This window comes from Microcaecilia unicolor, unplaced genomic scaffold (assembly GCF_901765095.1).
Source record: "Microcaecilia unicolor unplaced genomic scaffold, aMicUni1.1, whole genome shotgun sequence".
In the NCBI taxonomy this organism is placed as follows: Eukaryota; Metazoa; Chordata; class Amphibia; order Gymnophiona; family Siphonopidae; genus Microcaecilia; species Microcaecilia unicolor.
The window spans coordinates 20,185-45,659 of NW_021963636.1; the positions used below are offsets into that span (position 1 = coordinate 20,185).

General features: G+C 43.0%; 1 protein-coding gene across 1 annotated transcript in view; it reads right to left on the reverse strand.

The window, feature by feature from the left end:
• Window positions 1–25,475, reverse strand: part of LOC115459531 (ovochymase-1-like) — a gene marked incomplete at its 3' end in the record, with an annotated part of 447,639 nt that overhangs the window by 17,048 nt on the left and 405,116 nt on the right. Inside the window, 1 exon segment of the mRNA XM_030189343.1 lies at window positions 21,847–22,027. Within this exon segment, the coding sequence (XP_030045203.1) occupies window positions 21,847–22,027 (181 nt within the window).

Genomic DNA, 25,475 nt, shown 5'->3' on the forward strand with positions numbered 1-25,475 from the left:
TCAAGAGGTAGTGTGTCATGATTTAGGCTCCCTTTCCGATGTTTTGGTGCCACCTCAGTAATGCCAATACACAATCTCTCCACTGCAAAACACTATACACAAACTTGTGCAAAAACACACTCATAACCTTAGCAAACCATAACAGCACTAATTCCAAGGACAGGATGAGCTACAACCTTATGCGTGGAAAAGCAGCAATGTAATTACACCGGGCTCTAAAACACCAGTACACAACCTACTGAAACAAAAAAAAAAAAAAAGGGCTGTAAATACTACACACTAGTAGAATACTGCACCTTGATTACACATGAAAAACACATGACAACAGATATGAAGGCAAAACTGGAAAGTTACCTCAAGAAGTCAGACTCAGCATGCAGCAATACTAGAAAAATTGAAACTTACAAGCAAAATATCACAGATGCACATTTCCAAAAGCTGACATATTCCAGTTAATAAATTCTGAATAAAATACTTTTTTCTACCTTTGTTGTCTGATCATTTAGTTTTTCTATTCTTTGGTCCCAGTGTCTTCTTTCCATTTGATATTTTTTCTCTCAACATGTCCACCATCCTCCTGTGTCCTTATGCGTCCTGTCTACTATCTGTAGCCCTGTCCCTATCCTTTCTCCAGTTTCAGCATCTGCCCTCAAAGTGTTCCAATCCAGCCCTTAAATTCAGCAATTTCCCCTCCATCCAAATCCAGCATGTCTCCCCTCCATCCATGTGCATGAACTTCCTCTGTCTTTCCTCCCCTCCATCCATTTCTAGCATTTCTCCTCTCTCCCTTCCACTCCATCCGTGTGCATCTCCTTCCTTTGTCTTTCCTTCCCTCCATCCTTGTCCAACATTTCTCCTCTCTGCCCTCCCCTCCATCCATGTCTTTCTCTTCTACCCTTCCATCCAGAGTAATCCCTCTCTCTCTCCATCCTTCTACCCATTACCCTCTCCCAATCCTTCCGTCTATTGTCTCCCTCTCCTTCCATCCATTGTCTCCCTCTATCTCCCCTTCCTTCTAAACAGTTCTCTCTCTCGACCCTTTTCCATTCAGCATGTCCTCTCTATCCCCATCCTTCCAGTGTCTTTCCTCTTTCCCTCCCTACCCTTACGTCCAGTGTCTTCCCTCTTTCTGCCCCCTCCTTCCAGCATTTTCCCTCTTTCTCCCTCCTTTCATTCAGCATTTCTCCGTCTGACAGCTAGGGTCTCCCCCAGTTTCTCCCCAGCAGCTTCTCTCTCTCTCACCTGCCCATGTCCCCTCTTTCTCTCCCCATCTTTCCACTAATCTCTCTCTCTCCTCTTCCATCCAGCATCTTCTCTCTGGCTCTCCCATGCTCTCTTCCATGTCCCCCTCTTTCTCTCCCCATCTCTCTCTGGATCTCCCCTGCTCTCTTCCATGTCCCCTCTTTCGCTCCCCATCTCTCTCTGCCTGTCCCCTGCTCTCTTCCATGTCCCCTCGTTCTCTCCCCATCTCTCTCTGACTCTCCCCTGCTCTTTTCCACTTTCTCTCTCTCTCCTCCAGCATCCTCATGCATCCCACCTTTCTCTTCCCTCCCCTTCTTGCTCCCATCACACTCACTCCTTTCTCCACCCCCCTTTTACCATTCCCTGCCATTGCTTTCCTTCCTCCCTCTTCCCCTTAGATGTGGCACCTCACATCCTCCTCTCTCCACCCCCTTTCCCATTGGTCTGGCAGCTGGCTGGCATGATGCATCGCTCCCCCCCCCCCCCCCCCCGGACTAGTTCGGTATCGCTCTCTCCCTCCGCTCCTGTCATGTCTTTGAACGTCGAGGATTCCTTCCGGTAGCAGCAGAATCGGCAATGATGTAAGCGCTGCTTTCAGCCTGCCCCAGAAGCCTTCTCTGGACAGCGTCCCTCTTACGCGGGAAACTGTACAGAGAGTGCTTCCGGGGCAGGCTGAAAGCAGCGCTTACATCATTGCCGATTCTGCTGCTACCGGAAGGAATCCTCGATGTTCAAAGACGACGTGACAGGACAGGAGCGGAGGGGGAGAGCGATACTGCAGTAGTCGGAGGGGGGGGGGTGGTGGTAATGATCGCGTGGTCCACGGGAGGGAGAGAGATGTTCAAGGCAGCGGGAGCTGCACCCGGGGCGGTCCGGTCCGCCCTTGCTCCACTTCTGGCTGGGGAGGCTTAGCCTCCCCAAGCCTCTTATACCGGGCGCCTATGCCCATGGGCCTCCACAAGTTTTTGCTAGGTGTGCTAGAAGTCTACCCGACCTATTTCCAAACTTGTAAAAAACAAATCTATGATACGGTAGGGAGCAGTTAATGTGCTCATGGATCAGTGTGTTAATGTCACCTGCCTGTTCTGCGAACAACACACAGTTCAATTAGCCCTCTTCTATGTAGTTGTGTGAGCCGAGGTTTACTGTGCACAGCTCACAAAAAGGCAAAGTGAACATAAACATCATCCTGAGAAAGGTGTTACCGGATGAATACATTAAAGATAAGTATTGATTTATGTAAATAGAATCAATTTGATTTACATCAATTCAAAACCACAAACTCTGGTAAAAATAAATATATTTATTTTAGTGCAAATTAATGATCATATTGCACTTAGTAATCTATGATCAATAATACAAGTGGTTTTAAAGCTTGAATGTTAAAAATATTATCAGTGTTTAAAGTCCCTACTGGATCCAGCTACTACACTCTAAAATATTTGTTTTCCTTCTAAAGGAATCAACAGAATCACTTACAATCACAGGTAGGTATTACATATTACACAACTTACATAAATTTCCCTAATACCTTTTTCTTCTTGAGCAATTACAGTTCTTTTCTCTTTCTGATTTATTTCATATAGGAATTACTTTAAAGGTAAGTATCAACTACTATTATTTCAAACCAATTATATGGCCAAGAAATGATTTAACTATTTTTTTTTATTTTTCTTTTCTCAGGTTCTCAGTTCCTTAAAGTAAGTATGTATATGCTTTGTAAATGCAAAGTGGCTCTCTCAGCTTAGAGTCCAATTATCCTCATTCTCCTGCAGTACTTAGCTGGATTCCTGCTTTCTTGACCTTGGGATCAATTCTTCTGTCTTTGTTGTCTTCACTTTGTCTTCTTCCTAAACTTATACTTTAAAGAAAATAAAAGGAGAGAGTCTACCTCCCTGCAGTGTGTGTACTTTAATGTAAGCATGCCTGTTACTGGAACCTGAACTGGATTCTAATATAAGCAAAATAAATTAAAATAAAATCTCTGAATCTGATCTCCTAACTTAACCTAACATTCATTTCTTTTCCATGACTAGAAAGAGAGCAGTTGCTGAATTCACAGTTCATCACTGACCATGTCATTCACTCTCACACACACAGACTGAATTCACTTAGCTCTAAGAGGTTTTACTTCAGTTAACTCTTTACTTTTATTCTTCCAATCTCAGATGATTATCTAGTCTGTTTAGTTCAGACTTCAGATCCCAACTATTAGTTTCTAATGATTTCTAAAATATTTTACCAATTCAGAAGATATCCTTTAGAAATTATATCAATTTCTGTTATCACTTCAGCCTCTTGAAGGACCATTAATCTATATGGCTTTTCAGCACTTTTCAGAGTAAGATATCTTTAAATAGTGTTCTATCTTTCACCTTAAATAATATCAATATCTCAGTTAAAGCCTATGAAACAGCAGCTCTTCCCTTCCCAGGAAAGAAATCAGAACTGCTTAAATTACAGTACAAACCTCTTATACCCTTATTACTTTCACATAGTATATCCTCAATCAGTCCTTTATTGTTACACTCATAGTTTGTCAGTTATTCCTTCCTCACAAACCTCATACACCCACACTAGGAAACAGGTCTATCCTCATCTGGATCTTCCGTTGCTCTCCTTAACTGTCACCAAGCAAAAACCCTAACAGGAGTAGTGCAGCCAATCAGGAATCTCTATTTGAGACCATATTTCCATACAGAAATTCTATTAGGCATTTTAGGATAAAAACAAGACATAAAACCTTCGTTTTGGACTCAAACTTCATAGTTAAGGTCATAGCCATGCTCTAATGTTTACCCTATAAAAATTTCCATGAAAATTAACCCTCACATACCCAAACTGGAACACTCCAAAAATGGACTCATTTGCATGAATTCCAAGCTTCGAAAACCTTACAGCTAATAAAGAAAAGCGTCTAGCATCTGAATTCTAATCTTAAAATGCATGCAATCCCTTTCAAAACACATTTTGGATTCTTTTAAAACTTTAAGGTGTCAGTGCAAGTCTCCTTTGAGTGTACTGCGCATGTGCCAGAATTCACGCCATTTTACCGTTACTATGGCAACCAAGGACGTGCTCAAACACCCCCTGCACTCCCAGTATCCTTTAGGGTACGTCATTAAAATTGCGCAACATGCACAAGCATCGCGATTCCATGACAGACCCTCCTCTGGCACAGAATGCAGCCTAGAGCCTCCCCACAGCTCCCAAATGCCAGGCACTAAATAAATAAAAACTTTTCTTCCACCTGTTACATTAAGGGCTATCTGTGCTGTAAAATAAGCCTCCCTGTTGGTTGGGATAGGATTTTGGAGGTATGTCCGTTTTGACCTCGCCAACTGGCACTCTAAATTACTACTACTAGCCTCTATGCAGGCATTACATGCACTAGTGAATACAATCACCTCCCCCCACATAACCGCCTTCACAGTATCCCAAAATAGAAAAGGTTTGTCTATATGTTGTCTGTTCATGTGTAAAAAAATATTTTATCTGTGAGAAATTTAAGAAATTCCGGGTCATGAGATAAGTAGGCAGGAAATCTCCAGGACCTTGAAGGCTGGTATAAAGTTGGAGGATCTAAGTCTATCCACACTATGGAGTGGTCCCACACACCCTTGGGACCCACAACCACCCCCGAGACATACTGAAAAAGCGTACGTTATAAAAATTGTAGAAAACTAGGATACAAGCATAGCCATAAAATCATGGTTCAGGCCTAAGGGACCAGCAGGGCCAGGCTTTTGTGACTTCTGTATGAGTCAAGAATTCATGATTTATTGAGACACCCTTGTGATAAACAAGAATGAGGAATTGGTGAGGGTGCAGAAACAGGACAATGTGATTTAGTAACATAAGGGAAACAAGATGGCAGGAAAGGAGAATTGGACAATTCCTGTTGGAGGATGGCTGGGTTTGTTTCCAAGAAGTGCTAATCAGCTATTTGTATCTTGTACTAATCAGTTTTTTGTAACTGAACTGCACAATCAGCTATTCGTAATTTGAACTGTATATGAACTATTGCCAAAGATGAATGTATATAAGTCATAATGTTAAAGCTTTATTTTGGAGGACAGAAGCAGCTAACACCTTTGTGTAACAGTACTGCCTCTTCTCTCATAAGAAAGTATTGATTGTATCTGCATTTGGTAAATGATTAAATAACTTTTCTCATACGTGGCCTTGGCTTGATTCTTATCACTCTAGATTATAGGTGGCTGGTATATAATAACTCTGGGGTGATATTAAAAGCCTAAAAACAAAATACATAATCCAATTAGGACAGTGTGCCATGGGTGAAATCACATTCTCAGGGGTGAAGGCGCCAGGGATCTACCAGGTCCAACTCAGCCATGAGCATCTGTAACACTCCTCTTTTGGGACTCCTCTCTGACCACCTCCCCCTCACCCCGGAAGGCTAATGAAGCGATCTTGTAGATCAATTTGGCATCCCCCACTACCAGGAGATTTTTATATGCATAAGGAAGTAGTCTGCTTAGCAATGCAGGATAAAACCTAGAATCAAAGGGAATGGGGCCATATAGTACCAAAAGATGTAACCAGTGTCCCTGCAGTCCCAACCTATGAGCAAATAACTGCTTTTATCTTTGAAGACAAGCTTGGCCTTGTAGTTTAACATTTTCCAAATACGGCTTCTCCACCCCACCGACCTCCAGTGGAAACGGAGAAAACCTCTCCCACCCAATGACGTTGAAGTTTCAGATCTTCACTCTCTGATAATCTGGTCTCCTACAGACAAGCAACATCCACATGATGGTGATGTAGTATTGTCAGTATTTTTGTTCGCTTTATGGGGGAGGTTATTCCTCCCATGTTCCAGGTTGCTATCCTACAGGAAACCAGAACCCACAAATTCCAAGCTGTAGAGGGCTCCATCAGTATCATGAAATATCAAAGCAGCCCTAAGTGCCCAGCCTCACCTCAGAGCTCCTTCAATAGCAAGTACACAAAAAAACCAAAAATACTTATATCCAGTAGCTAACCCCACATAACATTGTTGTCCTGGAATAGATGCTACCTTCCCCCCTCCCCAGTATAAGGTGTCCAACCAAAACCTTCCCCCCTTTAGCCCTCCCCAACTGGAATACATTGGTAGAAAAAGCCCTCCTCCTTTTGAAGAAGGGATAGCAGAGACACACCCATGCTAAGGGGAGCCTCCTCCTGCAAAGTACAATCATCAAAATTCTGAGCTCTTATCATACAAACTTATTAAGACAAACCTTGCAGAACCTCTTGGAAATCTGAAAACCAGTAAAGTAACCTGTTAGCGGGTCAAGTTTAGATATGTAAGCAATAAGCCAAGGGCCTAGGTCTGAAAGGTCCTGGCAGCCAGGCAAGTGTCTCCATGGCAGTTTAGCCAGTCCAGAGCTGCTTGCGGTGATTTATAAGTGGTCCAGGTGCATACTGCCAAAATCCACAGGGTTGCTGGGTATTGCAGTTGAAATTTAATGTCCATGCAACCAAGGATGTGCAGATAGGAGAAAACACATGACATCTTGTAGAGAAATATGCCAAGTAATCTGGAAACAGCCTGATAAGGGCCTCATCGTAGCAGAGCTCTTCCTTGCATGATTTATAAAGGTGCAGTACTGCTGCCTTGTGTGGGTGCAAATGAAACTCTGCAATACCATGTGAAGCTTCCGCTCCTCACCATGCAGGGGCCCCATGCGATGTACCTGCTCAGGTCTCATAGGGTGCTCCCCACTGGCTTCCAGGAATATCACCCAAAGCCAGTTCTCCAATGTGGTGCACAGGGAAGCCTCAGGCATGGATTCTGGGGATCCCACAATCCTCCATGCACGTCAAGTCAGATGTGTGAGCCTGCGACACATCTTTCACGCTGCCATTCTGCATTCTAATTCTCCAGCACACCGTACCAAATCTGAAGTTTGAGAGATTCCTGCTATCTGTTCAGAAAACTAGTTAAATGTAGCATCCAGAGCTTCCACCACAGCTGCCATGATCTCAGGGATTAGTGCCACTGGTCCGGAGGATTGCGAGGTCCAGCCCTTTTCCCCGCTGTTCTCAGCAGTATTGCTTTGCTGCCATTCCACCTCCTGAGCATGTTAAACGTTTGTCCATATGCAAGCAGCAACTCTAGATAGTATTTCCTGAGAGTTAGAATAATTGTATTGATGGATTTTAATGTTTAGAAGGGGGACCCCCAAGCAGCTCTTTAAGCCTGGGTCTAGAGTCGCTCACAGCATCATGCAATTCCACATGGAAAATTTATACAGACTCAAAATTAACATGAGGGAAGATTTTATGGTGCTAAGGAGATTGCGTTCCCTGAAACATTTGTTTAATGAATCAGCTCTATATACAATATTATATGTGCTTTTTATTTTACAAACTGATTACAGTAATTTTATATATTTATTTTATTAGCATGTACTATACCGCTCAACCTCACTTGTAGACCTGAGCGATCTACAAAACTAAGGATACATAAATAGTCAGAAAGGAACTACAATATAGATAGGAAAAGAATAAATCATACATCACATAAGAAGGCACAAGCTATACAGAAGCAAGAAGGATCATAGAAGGCAGAAGGAGAGGTTGGAATGAAAAGGGAAGAAATGAGGAGAGAGGAAAAAAAGTCTTAATTCGATTCCTCCTATAGGAGATCAGGGAACATTAAAGGCTTGATTAAAAACCCAGGTTTTTATAGCAGACTTGAAATTTTTGAAGGACGATTTGGCACAAATGGTTAGCAGAAGAGAATTCCAATAAAAAGGAGTGGAAAAGAAGGCAGCTTGAGGTCTAGTAATTTCTAACTGGGCAGTTTTTAGGCTTTGGAGAACAGGTTTACCAGGGTGTAGTTTGAAAAGGCTGCAAACATTACACAAGGCATGAATTAGACTCCTGGGTAATGAACATAAATTTGATCATGTTACCCAATTATTCTTACATTACTATTAGTTACCAGTTAAATAACAGAATTTATTTTAAGGTGGTCTTGGCTCATAAGGCTCATTATGAAATACAGCCACCGTATTTAAATAATTTAATACCACCCTTGGGCACTGCTGAATGTAGCTCTCTTCCCGGACATCATGCCTTTTTCTTTGCCACTCCTTTTTATTGGAATTCTCTTCTGCTAACCATTTGTGCCAAATCATCCTCTAAAAATTTCAAGTCTGCTATAAGTAGAGGAGTGTGGTAGCCGTGTCAGTCCACTATTAAGGTTATCAATAGAAATCAAACAAAATAAAACATGGAAAAGAAAATAAGATACCACCTTTTTTATTGGACATAACTTAATACATTTCTTGATTAGCTTTCGAAGGTCGCCCTTCTTCCTCAGATCGGAAATAAGCAAATGTGCTAGCTGACAGTGTATATAAGTGAAAACATTCAAGCATTACTATGACAGTCTGACAGGGTGGGAGGATGGGGGTGGGTAGGAAGTATGCATGGGGACATCAAAAATCCTGCCGACTACGCCAAATGTAATCCGGACCCCCTGCTCTGAAGAGCCTGATCTAAAGCTTACAGGTGACTGAGCTCTCCCTCCACTTGTAGTCGAGCCAGGGAAAAGGGTCACCCACTTCAGAGCAGAAAGGGTCAGGATACAGTTCACTAACCACGTCCCAAATCTGTACCAGAGATGGGAGGAAAGAAACTATTGTGTTGGATTCAGTCAGACTTGAAAGAAGCAAACTTCAATCTTTATAATAAATTTGATTTATTCCGATGATAATTAAACTAAACAGGAAAATGTAATTTGTAAAAATCCTGGGTAAAAGTTTCATATTAATATTACAATATCAGATTTGTATCACTTAGCAAATTCAGATTCATTCAATTTAAACTTTCGTTTTGTTTTAACAGGTTAACCCTTTACCTCTTAACTGGAAAATATCAGATAAGTATTGAAATCAATTCTATTCCTCCTAACTTAATGGTGTAGTAATGTTTCTCTCAATTTCTCAAAGTTTGTAAGAACTGATACTTTGTGTCAACTCTTTTTGTCTTTCAGGTTTAATCATACCATCCCGAAGGATTCAGGTAAGTACTCCCTGTCACCCTCTTTCCCTTTCCTCCCTTCCCAAAGTCACTTCCCTTTAGGTCTGCAGCTTAGTCTCTCTTCACCGTCAAAGTCTTTCTTGCGTAGGGGCCCGTTGCTTTCAGTTGCTGCGGCATTTTCTGGATCTTCCTCCTACACTTATCTTAAGTAAATTAAACGGGAGCAAAACCCTAACTCCTTATCTATGTTTCCGGACTCCTTTCCCCTGGGATCTAAAAGGTTTTCTTTATTTAGAAAGACTGGGGCTCATTCTAACTTCAAAAATAAAATAACTAAATTTCCCTACTTTTAATCTCCTAAACTATGTTCTTTGTGCCCTATTCTATGGAAGGAGAGCCGTGGATTATTCAGGAACCCAACATCTTACCTCAATCACACACTTATGCTAACTCCAGTTCAATCAAACACTATCCAATTCATTTATCACCACATAACTCAAATATTTATTTAGAAAATTTAAAACATTCAACACACAAATTTCCCATTAAATCACCCCCTCAAATAAATCTTAATCCTTACCTCAATAATTCTATTCCCAAATTCCCCCCCTCCTTTAACCCTGAATTTTCTAAAAATCTCTAAACCACAAAACAGTAACACAATCACCTTTTTTTCCTAAGTATCCGCTCATTGAACTCCCCTTTTTAATCACCCCCTCCCAATCCTATCTTAGACTAACTATTCCTCTCTATCTCAATCAATATCCTCTCTCACATGCATCTGCTCTCTCCGCTGTCCTAACTCCTTCTGCCAACTGCCAGAGACTCCGCCTCCTAGGATACGGAACCTCCGGCAGCATTCCGGTCACCCCCCAGCCAATCAGATACTTCCCTCAAAATTCTAAGCTTCACTGCTGACCAACGGAATGTTGGCCAGCATTGCTAAATCTCCATTTTAATCAATAATTTTCCATAGGAAATAATGGGAAAATCATATAATTAAATAAAAACCCTACTAAACATTATTCAAACTACCCCAAAATTCCCATACATAATAAACCTTTTATCCCCTACCTAGTTATATTTTTAAAATTTAAATTTAACCCTTTAAAATACATGCCCCAACATCTTCCCCCACAACCCCCTTTTAAAATTCCCCCAAAATTTCAAAACTCACCTCAAAAATTCAATCACGCCCCCCCTCTACCTACTACGTCGAAATTAAAAATTTAAACCGCAATTAACACCTTAAAACCAGCACCCCTCCAAAAAAACCCCTAAAAATTTAAAATGTAACCCCCCACAAAAAGAGACAAAAATAACCCGATCACAAATATGCAAAAATAATTTAAATCCAACAAACCCCTGATTTTTAAAAAATAAAAAAACGCATTTTCATAATTTAAAAATAAATAAATTAAAATTCTGGGTCAAAAGACCCCTTACCTGAATCCCAAATTTCTGCACACATGACGCCTGCCCTCCGTTCTGGTCCCGCTGGTCCTGGGGCGAAAACGGATCCCAAAATAAAAATCCAGGCCAAAAACCATGAAAACGCTGGAGCTCCAGTTTTAAATCGAGGCCCAGGCTTCTAGGCCGCGACGGACCTCCAAACACGAAACGGCGCGCTCCCATGCACGCGCTCTCCACTCCTAACACATCGCGACCCGGACCCTCCAACCAAAACAAACTCGCACAAAAACACCGCCACTGCCTCTCGCAGCGCAGCGCACCTCAGGCGCCCCCAATCCGGCTCACGGATGGCCTGAACATACCGGAGTTGTCCGGTTCTTTCCGTCTCGCCCCGGGACGTACTCACCCGTTCCTGAGCCCTGGAAAACGCGACGCTGCACCGGAAGCACTGTTCCCCTTCCCCAGCGCTCCCGGTTCCCAAAACTCCGGCGCCAGATGCCCTCAAGACCCAAAACAGACCCCAGACACCGCCAGCCTCACAGAAAACGGCCCTAAATGAGGCCAAAGCTCCCACAACGCTCCCACTCTCCTTCTCTTGGCCTTACACCTTCTCAGACCCCCCCGCCCAGGTATTTATTTTTTTTTATTAACCCCTGGTTACACACATATACATATACACACATACACACACACACATATACACACATACACACACATACACATATACACTACTAAACATTTCTAGAGTGCTACTAGGGTTACGCAGCGCTGTACAGTTTAACAAAGAAGGACAGTCCCTGCTCGAAGGAGCTTACAATCTAAAGGACGAAATGCCAAGTTGGGGCAGTCAAAATTTCCTGAATAGTGGTGTAGTGGTTAGGTGCCGAAGGCAACAGTGAAGAGGTGGCAGGGAGGGGGCCTGGCTTATGGGCTCAAGGAGTTTATTCCAAGCATGGGGTGAGGCGAGGCAGAAAGGGCGGAGCCTGGAGTGGTGGAGAAGGGTACTGAGAGGAGGGATCTGCCTTGAGAGCGGAGGTTACGGGTAGGAACGTAAGGGAAGATGAGGGTAGAGAGGTAAGGAGGGGCTGCAGATCGAGTGCATTTGTAGGTTAGTAGGAGAAGCTTGAACTGTATGCGGTACCTGATCGGAAGCCAGTGAAGTGACTTGAGGAGAGGGGTGATACGAGTATATCGGTCCAGGCGGAAGATGAGACGTGCAGTCTAGTTCTAAACGGACTGAAGGGGGGATAGATGGCTACGTGGGAGGCCAGTGAGGAGTAGGTTGCAGTAGTCTAGGCGAGAGGTAATGAGAGTGGACGAAAATAAAAGGAAAGTAAATAAAAGCAAGAGAAAAAGGAAACCGATATGGTTCTCCAAGCAAGTGGTTGAGAAAATAAAGGCTAAAGAGTTGGCATTCCAGAAATACAGAAAAACTCAAGAAAAGGAACACATGGAGGAATACCGGATGAAAATGAAAGAAGCCAAGAGAGAGATATGACTGGCAAAAGCGCAAGCAGAAGAACAAATGGCTAGAAATGTAAGGAGGGGTGACAAAAATTTCTTCAGGTATATTAGTGAAAGGAGAATGACTAAAAAGGGAACTGTGAGACTAAAAGATAGTGCGAACCGCTATGTGGAAAATGATGAAGAAAAAGCAAATTTGCTAAATAGATACTTTTGTTCTGTTTTCACAGAGGAAAATCCTGGAGAAGGACCGCGATGGACTGGAAATAGTACAATTGAGAATGAAGTGGATAGAGCACCGTTCATGGAAGAAAGTGTGTATCAACAACTTGAAAAGCTAAAGGTGGACAAAGCCATGGGACCAGACGGGATCCACCCCAGGATACTGAGGGAGCTCAGAGAGGTTTTGGCGGGTCCTCTTAAAGATTTGTTTAATATATCCTTGCAGACGGGAAAGGTTCCGAGGGATTGGAGAACGGCAGAGGTGGTCCCTCTTCACAAAAGTGGTGATAGGGAAGAAGCTGGAAACTACAGGCCGGTAAGCCTCACTTCGGTTATTGGAAAAGTAATGGAAGCGATGCTGAAGGAAAGGATAGTGAATTTCCTGGAAGCCAATAAGTTGCAAGATCCGAGACAACATGGTTTTACGAAAGGGAAATTGTGCCAAACGAATCTCATTGAGTTCTTTGATTGGGTGACAGGAGAATTGAATCAGGGATGAGCTATGGACGTAATCTACTTAGATTTCAGCAAAGCTTTTGACACTGTTCCCCACAGGAGACTCTTAAATAAACTGGAGGGGCTGAAGATAGGACCTGAAGTGGTGAACTGGATTAGGAACTGGTTGACGGACAGACGCCAGAGGGTGGTGGTGAATGGAATTCGCTCGGAGGAGGGAAAGGTGAGTAGTGGAGTGCCTCAGGGATCAGTGCTGGGGCCGATTCTGTTCAATATATTTGTGAGTGACATTGCCGAAGGGTTAGAAGGTAAAGTTTGCCTATTTGCGGATGATACTAAGATCTGTAACAGAGTGGACACCCGGAAGGGAGTGGAAAACATTAAAAAGGATCTGAGAAAGCTAGAAGAATGGTCTAAGGTTTGGCAATTAAAATTCAATGCGAAGAAATGCAAAGTGATGCACTTAGGGAATAGAAATCCTCGGGAGATGTATGTGTTAGGCGGGGAGAGTCTGATAGGTACGGGCGGAGAGGGGGATCTTGGGGTGATAGTATCTGAGGATTTGAAGGCGACGAAACAGTGTGACAAGGCGGTGGCCTTAGCTAGAAGGTTGTTAGGCTGTATAGAGAGAGGTGTGACCAGCAGAAGAAAGGGGGTGTTGATGCCCCTGTATAAGTCGTTGGTGAGGCCCCACCTGGAGTAGTGTGTTCAGTTTTGGAGGCCGTATCTTGTTAAGGATGTAAAAAGAATTGAAGCGGTGCAAAGAAAAGCTACGAGAATGGTATGGGATTTGCGTTACAAGACGTATGAGGAGAGACTTGCTGAACTAAACATGTATACTCTGGAGGAAAGGAGAAACAGGAGTGACATGATACAGACGTTCAAATATTTGAAAGGTATTAATCCGCAAACGAACCTTTTCCGGAGATGGGAAGATGGTAGAACGAGAGGACATGAAATGAGATTGAAGGGGGGCAGACTCAAGAAAAATGTCAGGAAGTATTTTTTCACAGAGAGAGTAGCGGATGCTTGGAATGCCCTCCCGCGGGAGGTGGTGGAAATGAAAATGGTAACGGAATTCAAACATGCGTGGGATAAGCATAAAGGAATCCTGTGCTGAAGGAATGGATCGTCAGGAGCTTAGTCAAGATTGGGAGGCGGGGCAGACTTATACGGTCTGTGCCAGAGCCGGTGGTGGGAAGCAGGACTGGTGGTTGGGAGGCAGGGATAGTGCTGGACAGACTTGTACGGTCTGTGCCAGAGCCGGTGGTTGGGAGGAGAGGATAGTGCTGGGCAGACTTATATGGTCTGTGCCAGAGCCCGTGGTTGGGAGGAGGGGCTGGTGGTTGGGAGGCGGGGATAGTGCTGGGCAGACTTATACGGTCTGTGCCCTGAAGAGCACAGGTACAAATCAAAGTAGGGTATACACAAAAAGCAGCAAATATGAGTTATCTTGTTGGGCAGACTGGATGGACCGTGCAGGTCTTTTTCTGCCGTCATCTACTATGTTTACTATGTATGTGGTGTGCTCAGAGAGGAAAGGGCGAATTTTGCTAATGTTATAGAGGAAGAAGTGACAGATCTTGGCTATCTGCTGGATTTGCGCAGAGAAGGAAAGGGAGGAGTCGAAGATGACTCCGAGGTTGCGGGCAGATGAGACGGGGACGATGAGGGTGTTATCAACTGAGATGTCTGGTGTGGAGAGATAAAGCTGGGTGTCGTCAGCATAAAGATGATATTGGAAACCATGAGATGAGATCAGGGATCCCAGGGAAAAGGTATAGATTGAAAAAAGAAGGGGTCCAAGGACAGATCCCTGAGGAACTCCAACAGAGAGCGGGATGGGGGTGGAGGAAGAACCATGAGAGTGTACTCTGAAGGTACGGTGGGAGAGATAAGAGGAGAACCAGGACAGGACAGAGCCCTGGAGCCCAAATGAGGACACTGGCAAGAAGTAAATTGTGATTGACAGTGTCAAAAGCGGCAGATAGGTCGAGGAGGATGAGGATGGAGTAGTGACCTTTGGATTTGTCAAGGAACAGGTCATTACAGACTTTAGATAGCACCGTTTCTGTTGAGTGTAGGGGGCAAAAGCCGGATTGAAGCGGATCGAGGAGGGCATGAGAGGAGAGAAAATCAAGGCAACGGCTGTGAATGCTCAAGTATCTTGTACAGGAAGGGTAGGAGGGAAATGGGGCGGTAGTTGGAGGGACAGATAGGGTCAAGTGAGTGGTGTGACTACAGCATGCTTGAAGGTGTCAGGGACAGTTGCAGTGGAGAGAGAAAGGTTGAGGATATGACAGATGGGGGGGGGGGAGAGATGGTGTTAAGTAAGTTGGTGGGGATGGGGTCAGATGAACAGGTAGTGCATTTCGAGGAGGAAAGAAAATGGGCAGTTTCCTCTTCGGTGTTATCAGGAAAAGAGGAGAAGAGGCCTGGGTTGGTTGGTTGGCTGAGGGAGTGGGTTATAGGGTGAAGATGAGGAGATGGTTTGGTGGTGAATTCGAGGTTGATCTTCAATCAATATTATTGTTTTGTACACAATAGGAGACATCTGGATCTGTATTGCAATTAGCCAGGATTATAAGCAGATAGAGTCTTGGTTTTTTGTTTTTGAGTTTCTCATGGTACCATAGACTGAGGGATTTGTTTTGAGAAATACCAGTGCTGGGTTATTCTCTCAGCACTCATGGGGCAGTCAGGCAGAAGATCGAAAGCCCTACATTGTTACAAACAGCTCTGGAACAGTGGGGTGCTTTACCGCCCCTATGATCAGAGATAACAGTATGTAAATTTAAGCATGCTATTCTTTCTGATCATAGGGTAAAAGTGCGTGAGGATTGTGCCTGAGCATGAACTCCAGCACAATCCTCCTGAACTTGACAGGTCTAGGCTGTCAAAAGCCCTGACCTGTCAAACACAGGGGCTGGAGGCCCATGGGACCACCAGACCCAAAGTACCCCCACCCTGAGCCAAGCAACACAGAGGGCTGGAGGTCTGGCAGACCTCCAGTCCCAACCCCCACAACAAAAGTTCAGGGGGCGGGGGCTGGAGATATGGTGCGAAGTCTCGCCCGGGGCATCCCTGGATGCACTGGGCAGGGCTGGGCACTGCCATTTTCGAGGCTGCGTCATTGGAAGAGGAGGGAGGCCATCAGGGCTCCATTCATGTGAGAGGATGCCAGGGGGGTTTATGGGGACTGGAGACCCACCAGATCTCCAGTTCTCCCCCTGAACCTGTGTCAGGGGAGAAGGTCAAGGGGACTGGAGGTCCACCACACCTCAAGCCCCTGTGTTGCTGGGGGTGTGTCAGGGTGTATCGTGTCAGGGTCCCTACTCCTGTGGGGAGGGGCACAGGCTGCTGCATTGGGGGGAATGGGGGGGCCTGCTAGCATGCAAATGCATGCTGGACAGGGCTCAACATTCCTCCCCAATAGTCTGCAAACCCTAATGCCAGCTCCGAGCTGGAGTAGGTTTTGCCACAGCCAGTGAGAAAATGTTTGGCACGCTGGTCACTGATCATTGGGGAGAAATAGGCAGAACTCTGTTTTGCATGCATTTGCATGCCAGTTGCATTCAGAACCCACGAGTGCATTGTTTCACGCACTCGGGGGCTCTGATCATGGGGCGGGTAGATAACGCAGGCACTAGTATGGCGCTAACACAGCCTCTAGCGCCTGCTTTTGCTTCTGATCATCAGCCCATCAGTTCTGGCATTCAATCACAGCTGCCTCTGGACTCATCCACAGTTTTTTCACATGCTTGAACTACAAGTGCAGCTGTGATTAGTTTCAGGAGTCTCTCTGGTGCCTAAAAGGGTGCTCCTAATTGGATGATTCTAATGAAAAGGGCTGCTGGCCTGGTTACTGTCCACACATCAACTTTGTCTCTAAGGAAAGGTAAAGCCAAGGTTGGGGATCATACTCTGGAGTGGGGCAGGGCGGTGTAGGGGGATCTGAAGCTGTGGCAAGATCACCAATGTCAGGGCCGCGGGGCCCTTGGGAGCGCGAGGTCCTGTGCGTCGCCCATCACCCGTACCTAAAACTGGCCCTGATGTTCAGTACGGGACAGCACACTGATAATCCCAAGTGTAAACAAGGTCAGATGGGAAAGAGAGAAAGAACGCCTTTTATTGTTTAGATCCAAACCTCTGGAATAGACTTGTCCTAGGAACTAACAGAGGTTAGTTTAAAAAGATTTAGAACATTGCTTAAAACTAATATTTTTCTGTCAGGCATTTAAATTTAGCTGAGGGAAGGGTGGAGAAGATTTACTGAATGAATTGCAATTTCAATAGTATTCATTTGGGTAGGATGATTGAGTATTTGGAGAGAATTAATTGACGTTTCCTATTAAAATATGATGTTCCTTTTAATGTGTGTATTATTAATGTACTAGTAAAAAAGGCCCGTTTCTCAAACCAATGAAACGGGCGCTAGCAAGGTTATCATCTAATGGCGATTATGTTTTTAAGGGAACTGTTAGGAAGAATGTGCTGTGATGATAAAGAATAATTGGGAAGGGTGTATAATGAGTAATATGGTCCAGGGGTATGACGTGGATTTTTTTTTTAAATCTTTGTGTTTTAATTTTTATTTATAGAGCAGACATGTGGCCGAAGGAAATAACTTATCCACTGGGGAAACAGAGGTAAAATATAATTTTCCTATTTTGACTGAGAAACCCAAAGAAGTAACCCTAGACAATTTGTGGACATTAATAATGGACTTGGGGAAAGCAATTTGCCCAAAGATTAAACAACTGACTCAAGAAATTACTAATTTTGATCATAAGACTAAAGATATTGACTCTAGGGTGGAAACTTTAAGAACTCAAAATGAAGAACTAAAAAAAGAAATTAAAGAAACACAATTGCATCAAGAAGTTATGATTAAAGATCTAATATTTCTTAGAAGAAAAACAGTTTCTGGAAAATTCAATAAGAAATAATAATCTTAGATTCTTGAACTTTCCTAAACAGATTGTGACAATTCCAAGAGATAAGTTACGGAGATATATTAAAGACATTTTGGCAGTAGCCGAAGAAGCAATTCCCCCTCTCTCACAAATATATTATTTGCCTTCAAAATTACAAACAAATCCCAATAATCCACTTGATATTTCAGAGATTCTAGAAGCCTCAGACAGCGAATTGGTAACGCCATCAACGTTGATTGCAACGGTGGCTTTAACACCGGATAAAAATTGGCTATTGAGATTATTTTATCAGAACAGAGAGAAGATTTTCCTAGGATTGAAGATCCGTGTATTTCCTGACGTTACCAAAAGATACGCAGAAGAGACGACAAATTCTTAATGATGAGACCTGGGGTAATTCAAATGGGGGCAACTTTTTTTTCTTAGATACCCCTGCAAATGCGTTATTAAATATCAATCTAATAAATATGTTTTCTTCGAACCCATACAGCTCTCAACCTTTTTAACATCTAAAGGAGTTGTGACTGAGGAAAGATAATTACTCTTTAGTAGGAAAGTTTTTGGTATCATTATGTACTCGGGTACAACAAATTCCTGACAAAAAGTTCCTGTCCTTTATAGAAATTTAATATCCATATCTGTACATCTTGAATCTCCTTATGTGGATTTGAGTAATAGCTGGTGAGAATAATTTTGTTAATAGAAACATCTGTTTCCTTACCTAATAATTTTGATTGTAAACCAATTTACTTTTCTGTACAAGTAGATTTTGCTTGTGATTATATATTAAACTTAAATTTTTTATTTACAGTATATTTCCAAAAAGCTAAAGAGTACGCAGAAATGTAAACATTTTTATTAGAAATATGTTTACATTTGCAAGATTTCCTTATAAACAATATTTTTAGTGAAAACTTTGTTACATTGAGGGAAAAGCTTTCCTTGTTCAGGGCCATCTATAACTTTTACAATTGCATCAGAAGAGTTTCGAACTCTTGAAAATGCTACATACAGTTGCCCACATGTAAACACTGGTTATGGGAGGAAAATGCCAACATTTTCAAATGTTTGTCCTTGTGACTTAATGGTCATTACAAAAGCCAATTTCACAGGAAATTGTTTTCAACATAATGTAAATGGGAGGTCAGTGTTAGATGGTGTTAGTTCAATACGTGGGATAAAAACAGTACTCCCTGCAGTTGACCCAGTGATTACTTGACTAGTAATGAGGTTAGTTTTCAAGTCTTTCACTATTAAGCGAGTTCCGTTACATAAACCTCGCTTGGTATTTAAATGAGTAGGATAATTATGGCTCCAATTTTTAAATGCAGTTTATGGCAAGGCATGCCAGTTGGAGTTTGTTCATGAAGGAATTCTACAGAATATAACTGATGTTCCTCATCATTGGAGTCATGAATGGAGTCCGAACTTAAATAAGTAATCTCTCACCTTCTAAAATATTTAGAACAGCCTCATTTATCTTGTCAACATGTGCATTTTTTGGGAAGAGAATAGCCTTTTTAGCAAAGTTGTAAACAGTACCTGTGGTAATTTTTTTCTCCAAAAACGGCATTAACTATATCGCTGTCACAAATGTAGGATTTCGATAATATCGTTGAAACCATCTGGACATGGAAGATTTCCGTCTGCTAAAGTAATAAGCCAGTTGTTGTAATCTAGGTCTACAGAGCGGACATTGTTGTTTAATTTTAGTATTTCAATTTTTTCCATAGTTTATTTAACTTAATGCTGGCTTCAATAATGTGAGCTCGATCACCGTGTGGTACCACTGGTAGAGTTTGTCAAAAATCTCCACCAAGAAGAAGAACTTTCCCGCCAAATGGTTTCTGATTGTTCATGATGTCTTTGAGGATTCTATCTACAGCAGAAAGTGCCATACTGGGTGCCATAGTTGACGCATCCCAAATAAGGATTTTAGCATCTCTAATGATGGAAGCATCATTTGATGTTAATCTGATACTTGATGTTGACGTTTCCAGTAGAGGAACAGGTAAACTGTGAATGATAAGTTTGTCCTCCTGGAACGAGATTTGCAACAATTCCTGTAGAAGCAACAGGTAGTGTGATTCCTCCATCTCCTCGGATGGAGCTCAGGATAGTATTATACGTATACGTTTTTCCACTTCCAGCAGGACCGTCTAAGGAAGAAGCACGTGTGGGTTATGTTTTTTGTATTGCAGGCAGAAAGTATAGTATGAAATGCTTCCCTTTGCTCATTATTTAGTTTTTCTACCATTTGTTCAGCTTTCTGCTTTTCATCTCCAACATTGAAGGCAAGTTTAGGATCTTTTGTTCTGTGGATGACTATTGGTAAACCAAAGTGTTAAAGTTTTTTGCCATGTGTAGTCAGAATGGCTTGGATTTTCTGAAGGCACAATTGTTCACAAATTGAGCAATCATCTTTGCAAACATGGATGTGTTGAAAATCTTGTCATATTAAGTTTGTATTTTTGGAAAATTTGGAAAGCATTTGATGGTACAGCAAAAGCACAAATGTATGCAAAAAGGTGTCTGATTTGCTGTGGCATGCTGCATGTGAGTGCATCGTCTAAGGTGTTCTCCCACAGAGCTTCATCGTCAATGAGCCCCTGGTTTGTGTAGTAGAATTAGCCTTAAACAGTAACGCTCAGGGTCAATGAAAAATGAACTGCATACATTCTCCCAATTGTTTTGTCATGTCCTGCTTTTCTACGTTTCCACTTTTGTCGAAAGTATAGTACATAGGAATATCTACATACAAAATGGTCTTTGGAGGATTGTCTTCTGCATTAAGTTTAAACCACGCTGTTAAAGTGGTGTCCCTGGTCCTGGCTCTTTGTACTGCAGCCTCAACTTCGTTAGGGTGAAAAACAATGCTTTGTTGATCTGGTAAGTGTACTTCCAGTCTCTGGATAGTATGTGATTGGTGATGCATTTCAAAACCGCTTAATCACCATGCAGCCTCAGGAGCACTAACATATCTAGAGTCAGTAAACGTTTTAATTTCATCATGTTGTAAAGTTTGGTGCTCTGTAATAACCACATTGGCACAATCATGTCCTTTATAGACATATTTAAAGATGTACTTGACACTTTTAATAGATGCACATACTTCCACATTTATATGGGAATTGTACTATTGTCAATAGTTTGAACCATCAGCCAATGAAATGGTTTTAGCTGTAGCTACCTGATAATTATGCACACATCATTCAAGTCATGCCCTCCTCTCAGTGTACATGCTCAGAAAAAAAAACAAAAACTTTGAACCACTTACAGATTTTAACGAACAATTACACTATTTATTTTTTATTTCTCCCCAGTCTCACTGGCACACCTCCCTTCAAACCTGTTCTCTTTAATTTGAATGTTGTTCAAGCTCACCCTGAATGAGGAGTTCTTCCCACACCAAAGACATATATAGCACTGGTTGTACTCTTTGAAGCAACTTTAGCAGAGCGTGTCTGCCTCAGTTAGCACTGCTGGGCTGCCTTCACTTCCTGATGCGGAGAGGGAAGGGCAGGGGAGAGAGAAGAATCACAACTTCAGGTAAAAGGTTTTGCAAGTGAGCAGACCTGGGTGGCGCCCTCCAGAGGTTGGCGCCCCCCTGCGGTGCTTACCGTGTTGGCACGACCCTGCTAGTATTGGGGGGGGGGGGGGGGGAGGGTCCAGGTTATATGAATGGAGAGGGAGAGGAAGTGTGACAGTGATAGTAGGGTGGCATTAGCTTCAATAGAGTCGTAGTTTCAGGATAAAAGAGTAATCTCCAAGGATTTAAGATTGTTGAGCCTTGTATTAGTGGTGATTGGAGAGGGGGGGGAACCTCTGCCAGCACTTGAAGATTAATATTTAAAAAAATTACACACACACATTATATGAATCTACACATACCCTCTGCCTGTACAGAGAGGATGTCATTATAATATATTTCTATTTTATAATGCATAAAAAAGAGATTTCATTTTTTTTCTGATGCATTGGACCAGAAGCAACAAACTGCAATATAATTTGTACCAAAAAAGATTCCAACATTTGGGAAAGTAGCTAGAAGACGGACACAAAAGTGTTTCCCTTAAAAGCATATAGTTTTATTTTAACCTTCAAAAAGCTTACTTACACTTCCATGCAGTGAGCTGCAGTCATTATCCATGATTTCTCAATTATTACACCACCACATTGATGGTCACCCAAAAACTGAAGACCAACTTGCCATGGCCAACAATTGGGTCGAGCCTCTTCCCCACCTACAATACGTCCTGAAATCCATTGAGAACTGAATGGAGGGAGCCCACAAAGATCTAGGGTTTAAATGAGCAAAAGTCAAAGTTCAAAATTTTTGTTTCAAAAGTGTCTTATGTTAATATACAACTGTTCCATTAATTTCTAATTCATAGTGGGATAATAAAAATTATATCGTATGCCCAGTTTAGTTCTAATCCAATACAATGATGCCTGATTTAACTAGTCAAGATTACTTTTTCAACTACTGTCTAAAACATATTTAAGTTAAAGGTTTATGAGGTAAACTTTTGAAAAAGGTAGTTTACAGTCTTGGAGTATGCAAGGAAGATAAAGGACCAGGGGTGAAGAGAAGTCTATTGTGCAATGGCGACACCTAGGGACCATAGTTAGGGCTTCTGACTGCAGTGTTTTGGACCGAGTCCTGATGCATAGCAAGTTGCTGCTATAAAGGTTGGGTAGGAACAAAAGCAGGACTTTTCAGAGTTGCCTTTTTGGAATCGCCATTTCAATGCTGCCAAAATGTGCAAAACTTAAGGCCACCAGAATTTTGGATGCTTTCCAATAGTGGCGTGGCCAGACTGCCAATTTTGGATGGGCCTGAACCCAAAGTGGGTGGGCACAAAATTTTCTCTCTATCCCCCTCCCCCAGCAAAATTTAGTCACGCTAATCAGATGCATTTGTCACAAAGGGTAAAGTGCTGCTTTTCAGTGCATCAGATTTCAGAAAATGTATTTAATAGCCTAACACCCTTTTCAGTGAGCTTTCAGAGGCCAAAACCTCCTGCCTCAGGTCAGTATAATGCTGTTACGGAATCCTCGCCTGACCTAAGGAAGGAAGTATTGGTCTCTGAAACTTCATTAACACAGGTACCATATTACTTTATCCTAAATTAAAAATAAAATTATTTTCTTTACCTTTCTTGTATGGCCATTTACTTTTTCTCATTGTGTCGCTCCCAGTCTCTAGATTCTGCTTTTCTTCGTTTTCACTTAACTCTTCTGCCAGGTTTTCCTGGCCATTTGTCATTTTTCTCTCCTTTTTCTTTGCTTTCTTCAATATTTTTCTGCCTCTCTCTCTCTCTGTCCTGATTTAATTCATTCTTACTATCCATTGTTTAATTTCCTTCAACTACTTATGGCTTTTCATCTTTTTCTCACCCTTGTTCTCCCCATGCCCCTTCCTCTTATTCTCCAGTCTTTCACTACTCCTCTTTAACATCCAGCAGCTCTCCTCTTTCTCTCCCCATCCTTCCAGTCTCCCCTCTTTCTTTCTGCATCCTTCCGTCCAGTGTCTCCTTTCTCCCTACCCTTCCATCCAGCGTCTTCCCTCTTTCTCTCCCCATCCTTCCATCCATCTACCCTCTCTCCTGATCCTTCCATCTAATGTCTCTCTCTCCCTCTAACCAGTGTCTCTGTATCTCTGTACCCTTTTCTGTTCAGTGTCCCTTCTCTCTCCACATCCTTCCAGTCTCTCCCCTTTCTCTCTGCATCCTTTCATCCATCTCCCCATCCTTCCATCCAGAGTCTCTCTCCCCATCCATCCGTTTTCCCTCTTTCTCTGCCATCCTTCCATGTTTTCCCTCATTCTCCCCATCCTTCCATGTTTTCCCTCATTCTCTGCCATCCTTCCATCTGTTTTCCCTCTTTTCTCCCCATCCTTCCATGTTTTCCCTCTTTTCTCCCCATCCTTCCATGTTTTCCCTCATTCTCTGCCATCCTTCCATCTGTTTTCCCTCTTTTCTCCCCATCCTTCCATCTGTTTTCCCTCTTTTCTCCCCATCCTTCCATCTGTTTTCCCTCTTTTCTCCCCATCCTTCCATCTGTTTTCCCTCTCTCCCCATCCTTCCATCTGTTTTCCCTCTTTCTCCACATCCTTCCATGTTTTCCCTCTTTTCCTCGAGGCCCGCCCTGCATGCCAGCGCCAGCCCCAGCTCCCATTGCCGGCCACTGCTGCTTTTCCTGTTGAGCAGCAGGGCCGGCGCTACAAAAAGAAGAAGCGCTAAAGCTAAGGATGAGAAATGTTTAAAAAAAAAAAAAAAAAGCGCGGCACCGGCAGGCACTGTGTAGGCAGCCTTGATGCATTGGCTGCTGGCTCCTCCCATCTCTTACGTTACTGCCCCTGTGTCGCTCCAGGGGCAGTGACGTAGGAGACGGGAGGAGACTGCGAGCCAGCAGCCAATGCCTCAAGGCTGCCTACACAGTGCCTGCTAGTGCCACGCTTTTTTTTTTTTTTTAACATTTCTTGTCCTTAGCTTTAGTGCTTCTTCTTTTTGTAGCGCCGGCCCTGCTGCTCAATAGGAAAAGCAGCAGTGGCCGGCAATGGGAGCTGGGGCTGGGCGGGCCTGGGCTGAAATTGGGTGGGCCTGGGCCCAGCCAGGCCCACCCGTAGCTACGCCCCTGCTTTCCAAGCAAAAGCCCTCTACTTTTCCTCCTCTACTCCCCCCAGCACTGACCTCTGGTATTCAATGAGGAGCAGGGCTCTGCCTATTCGCTGCAGCCAGGGGTCCTTAAGCAGAAGGGAGATGTATGCTGCCCCAAGTGGTGCTTGCGAAGGAGGACTCAACAGGCTTCCTGAAGAGCCATCCACCCTCATAGGCATCACCTGGAACAGCCAAATCTTCCTTCTGCCCAAGGACCCCTGGCTGCAGTGAACAGGCACAGCCCTGCTCCTCACGAATGCCTGAGATCAGTGCTGGTGCGGAGGGGAGAAGAGAAGTGGAGGAAAAGTAGAGGACTTTTGCTTAAGCAGTCTGGTGGCCTTGTGTTATGTTAAAAAGAAACTAAAAGGATTGGTTTAAAAGAAACTAAAAGGATCGGCTGCAAAGGTTAGGACACTAAATCAGGCATGGATGTTATTCAAAAATGCCATCTTGGAAGCCAAGTCCAGATGCATTCGATGCTAGGAATTATTTGGAAAGGGATGGTGAATAAGACCAAAAAGATTATAATGCCTTTGTATCACCCCATGGTGTGTCCTCACCTTGAGTATTGCATTCAGTTCTGGTCGCCATATCCCAAAAAAGATAAAGCGGAATTAGAAAAGGTTCAAAGAAGAACCACCAAGATGATAAAGGGGATGGAACTCCTCTCATATGAGGAAAGGCTAAAGAGGTTAGGGCTGTTCATCTTGGAAAAGAGAAGGATGAAGGGAGATATGATTGAGTTCTACAAAATCCTGAGTGGTGTAGAACGAGTAGAAGTAAATCAATTTTTTACTCATTCCAAAAGTACAAAGAGTAGGGGATACTTGAGGAAGTTACATGGAAATTAAAACAAATAGAAGGAAATATGTTTTCACTCGACGAATAGTTAAGCTTTGGAACTCTTTAACAGAGGATGTGGTACATTTGGCATAACCTGCACCCTGAGGAACAAGACTAAATTTTTTTTTTATTAGCCCAGTCCTTTCTTTCAGCAGCAAGAGCAGCTGGTATAGTGGATGGGGCTATATCTGATCATTGTATGGTATGGGCTGATTCTTGGGTTAAGGGAGAAAAGCCCTCT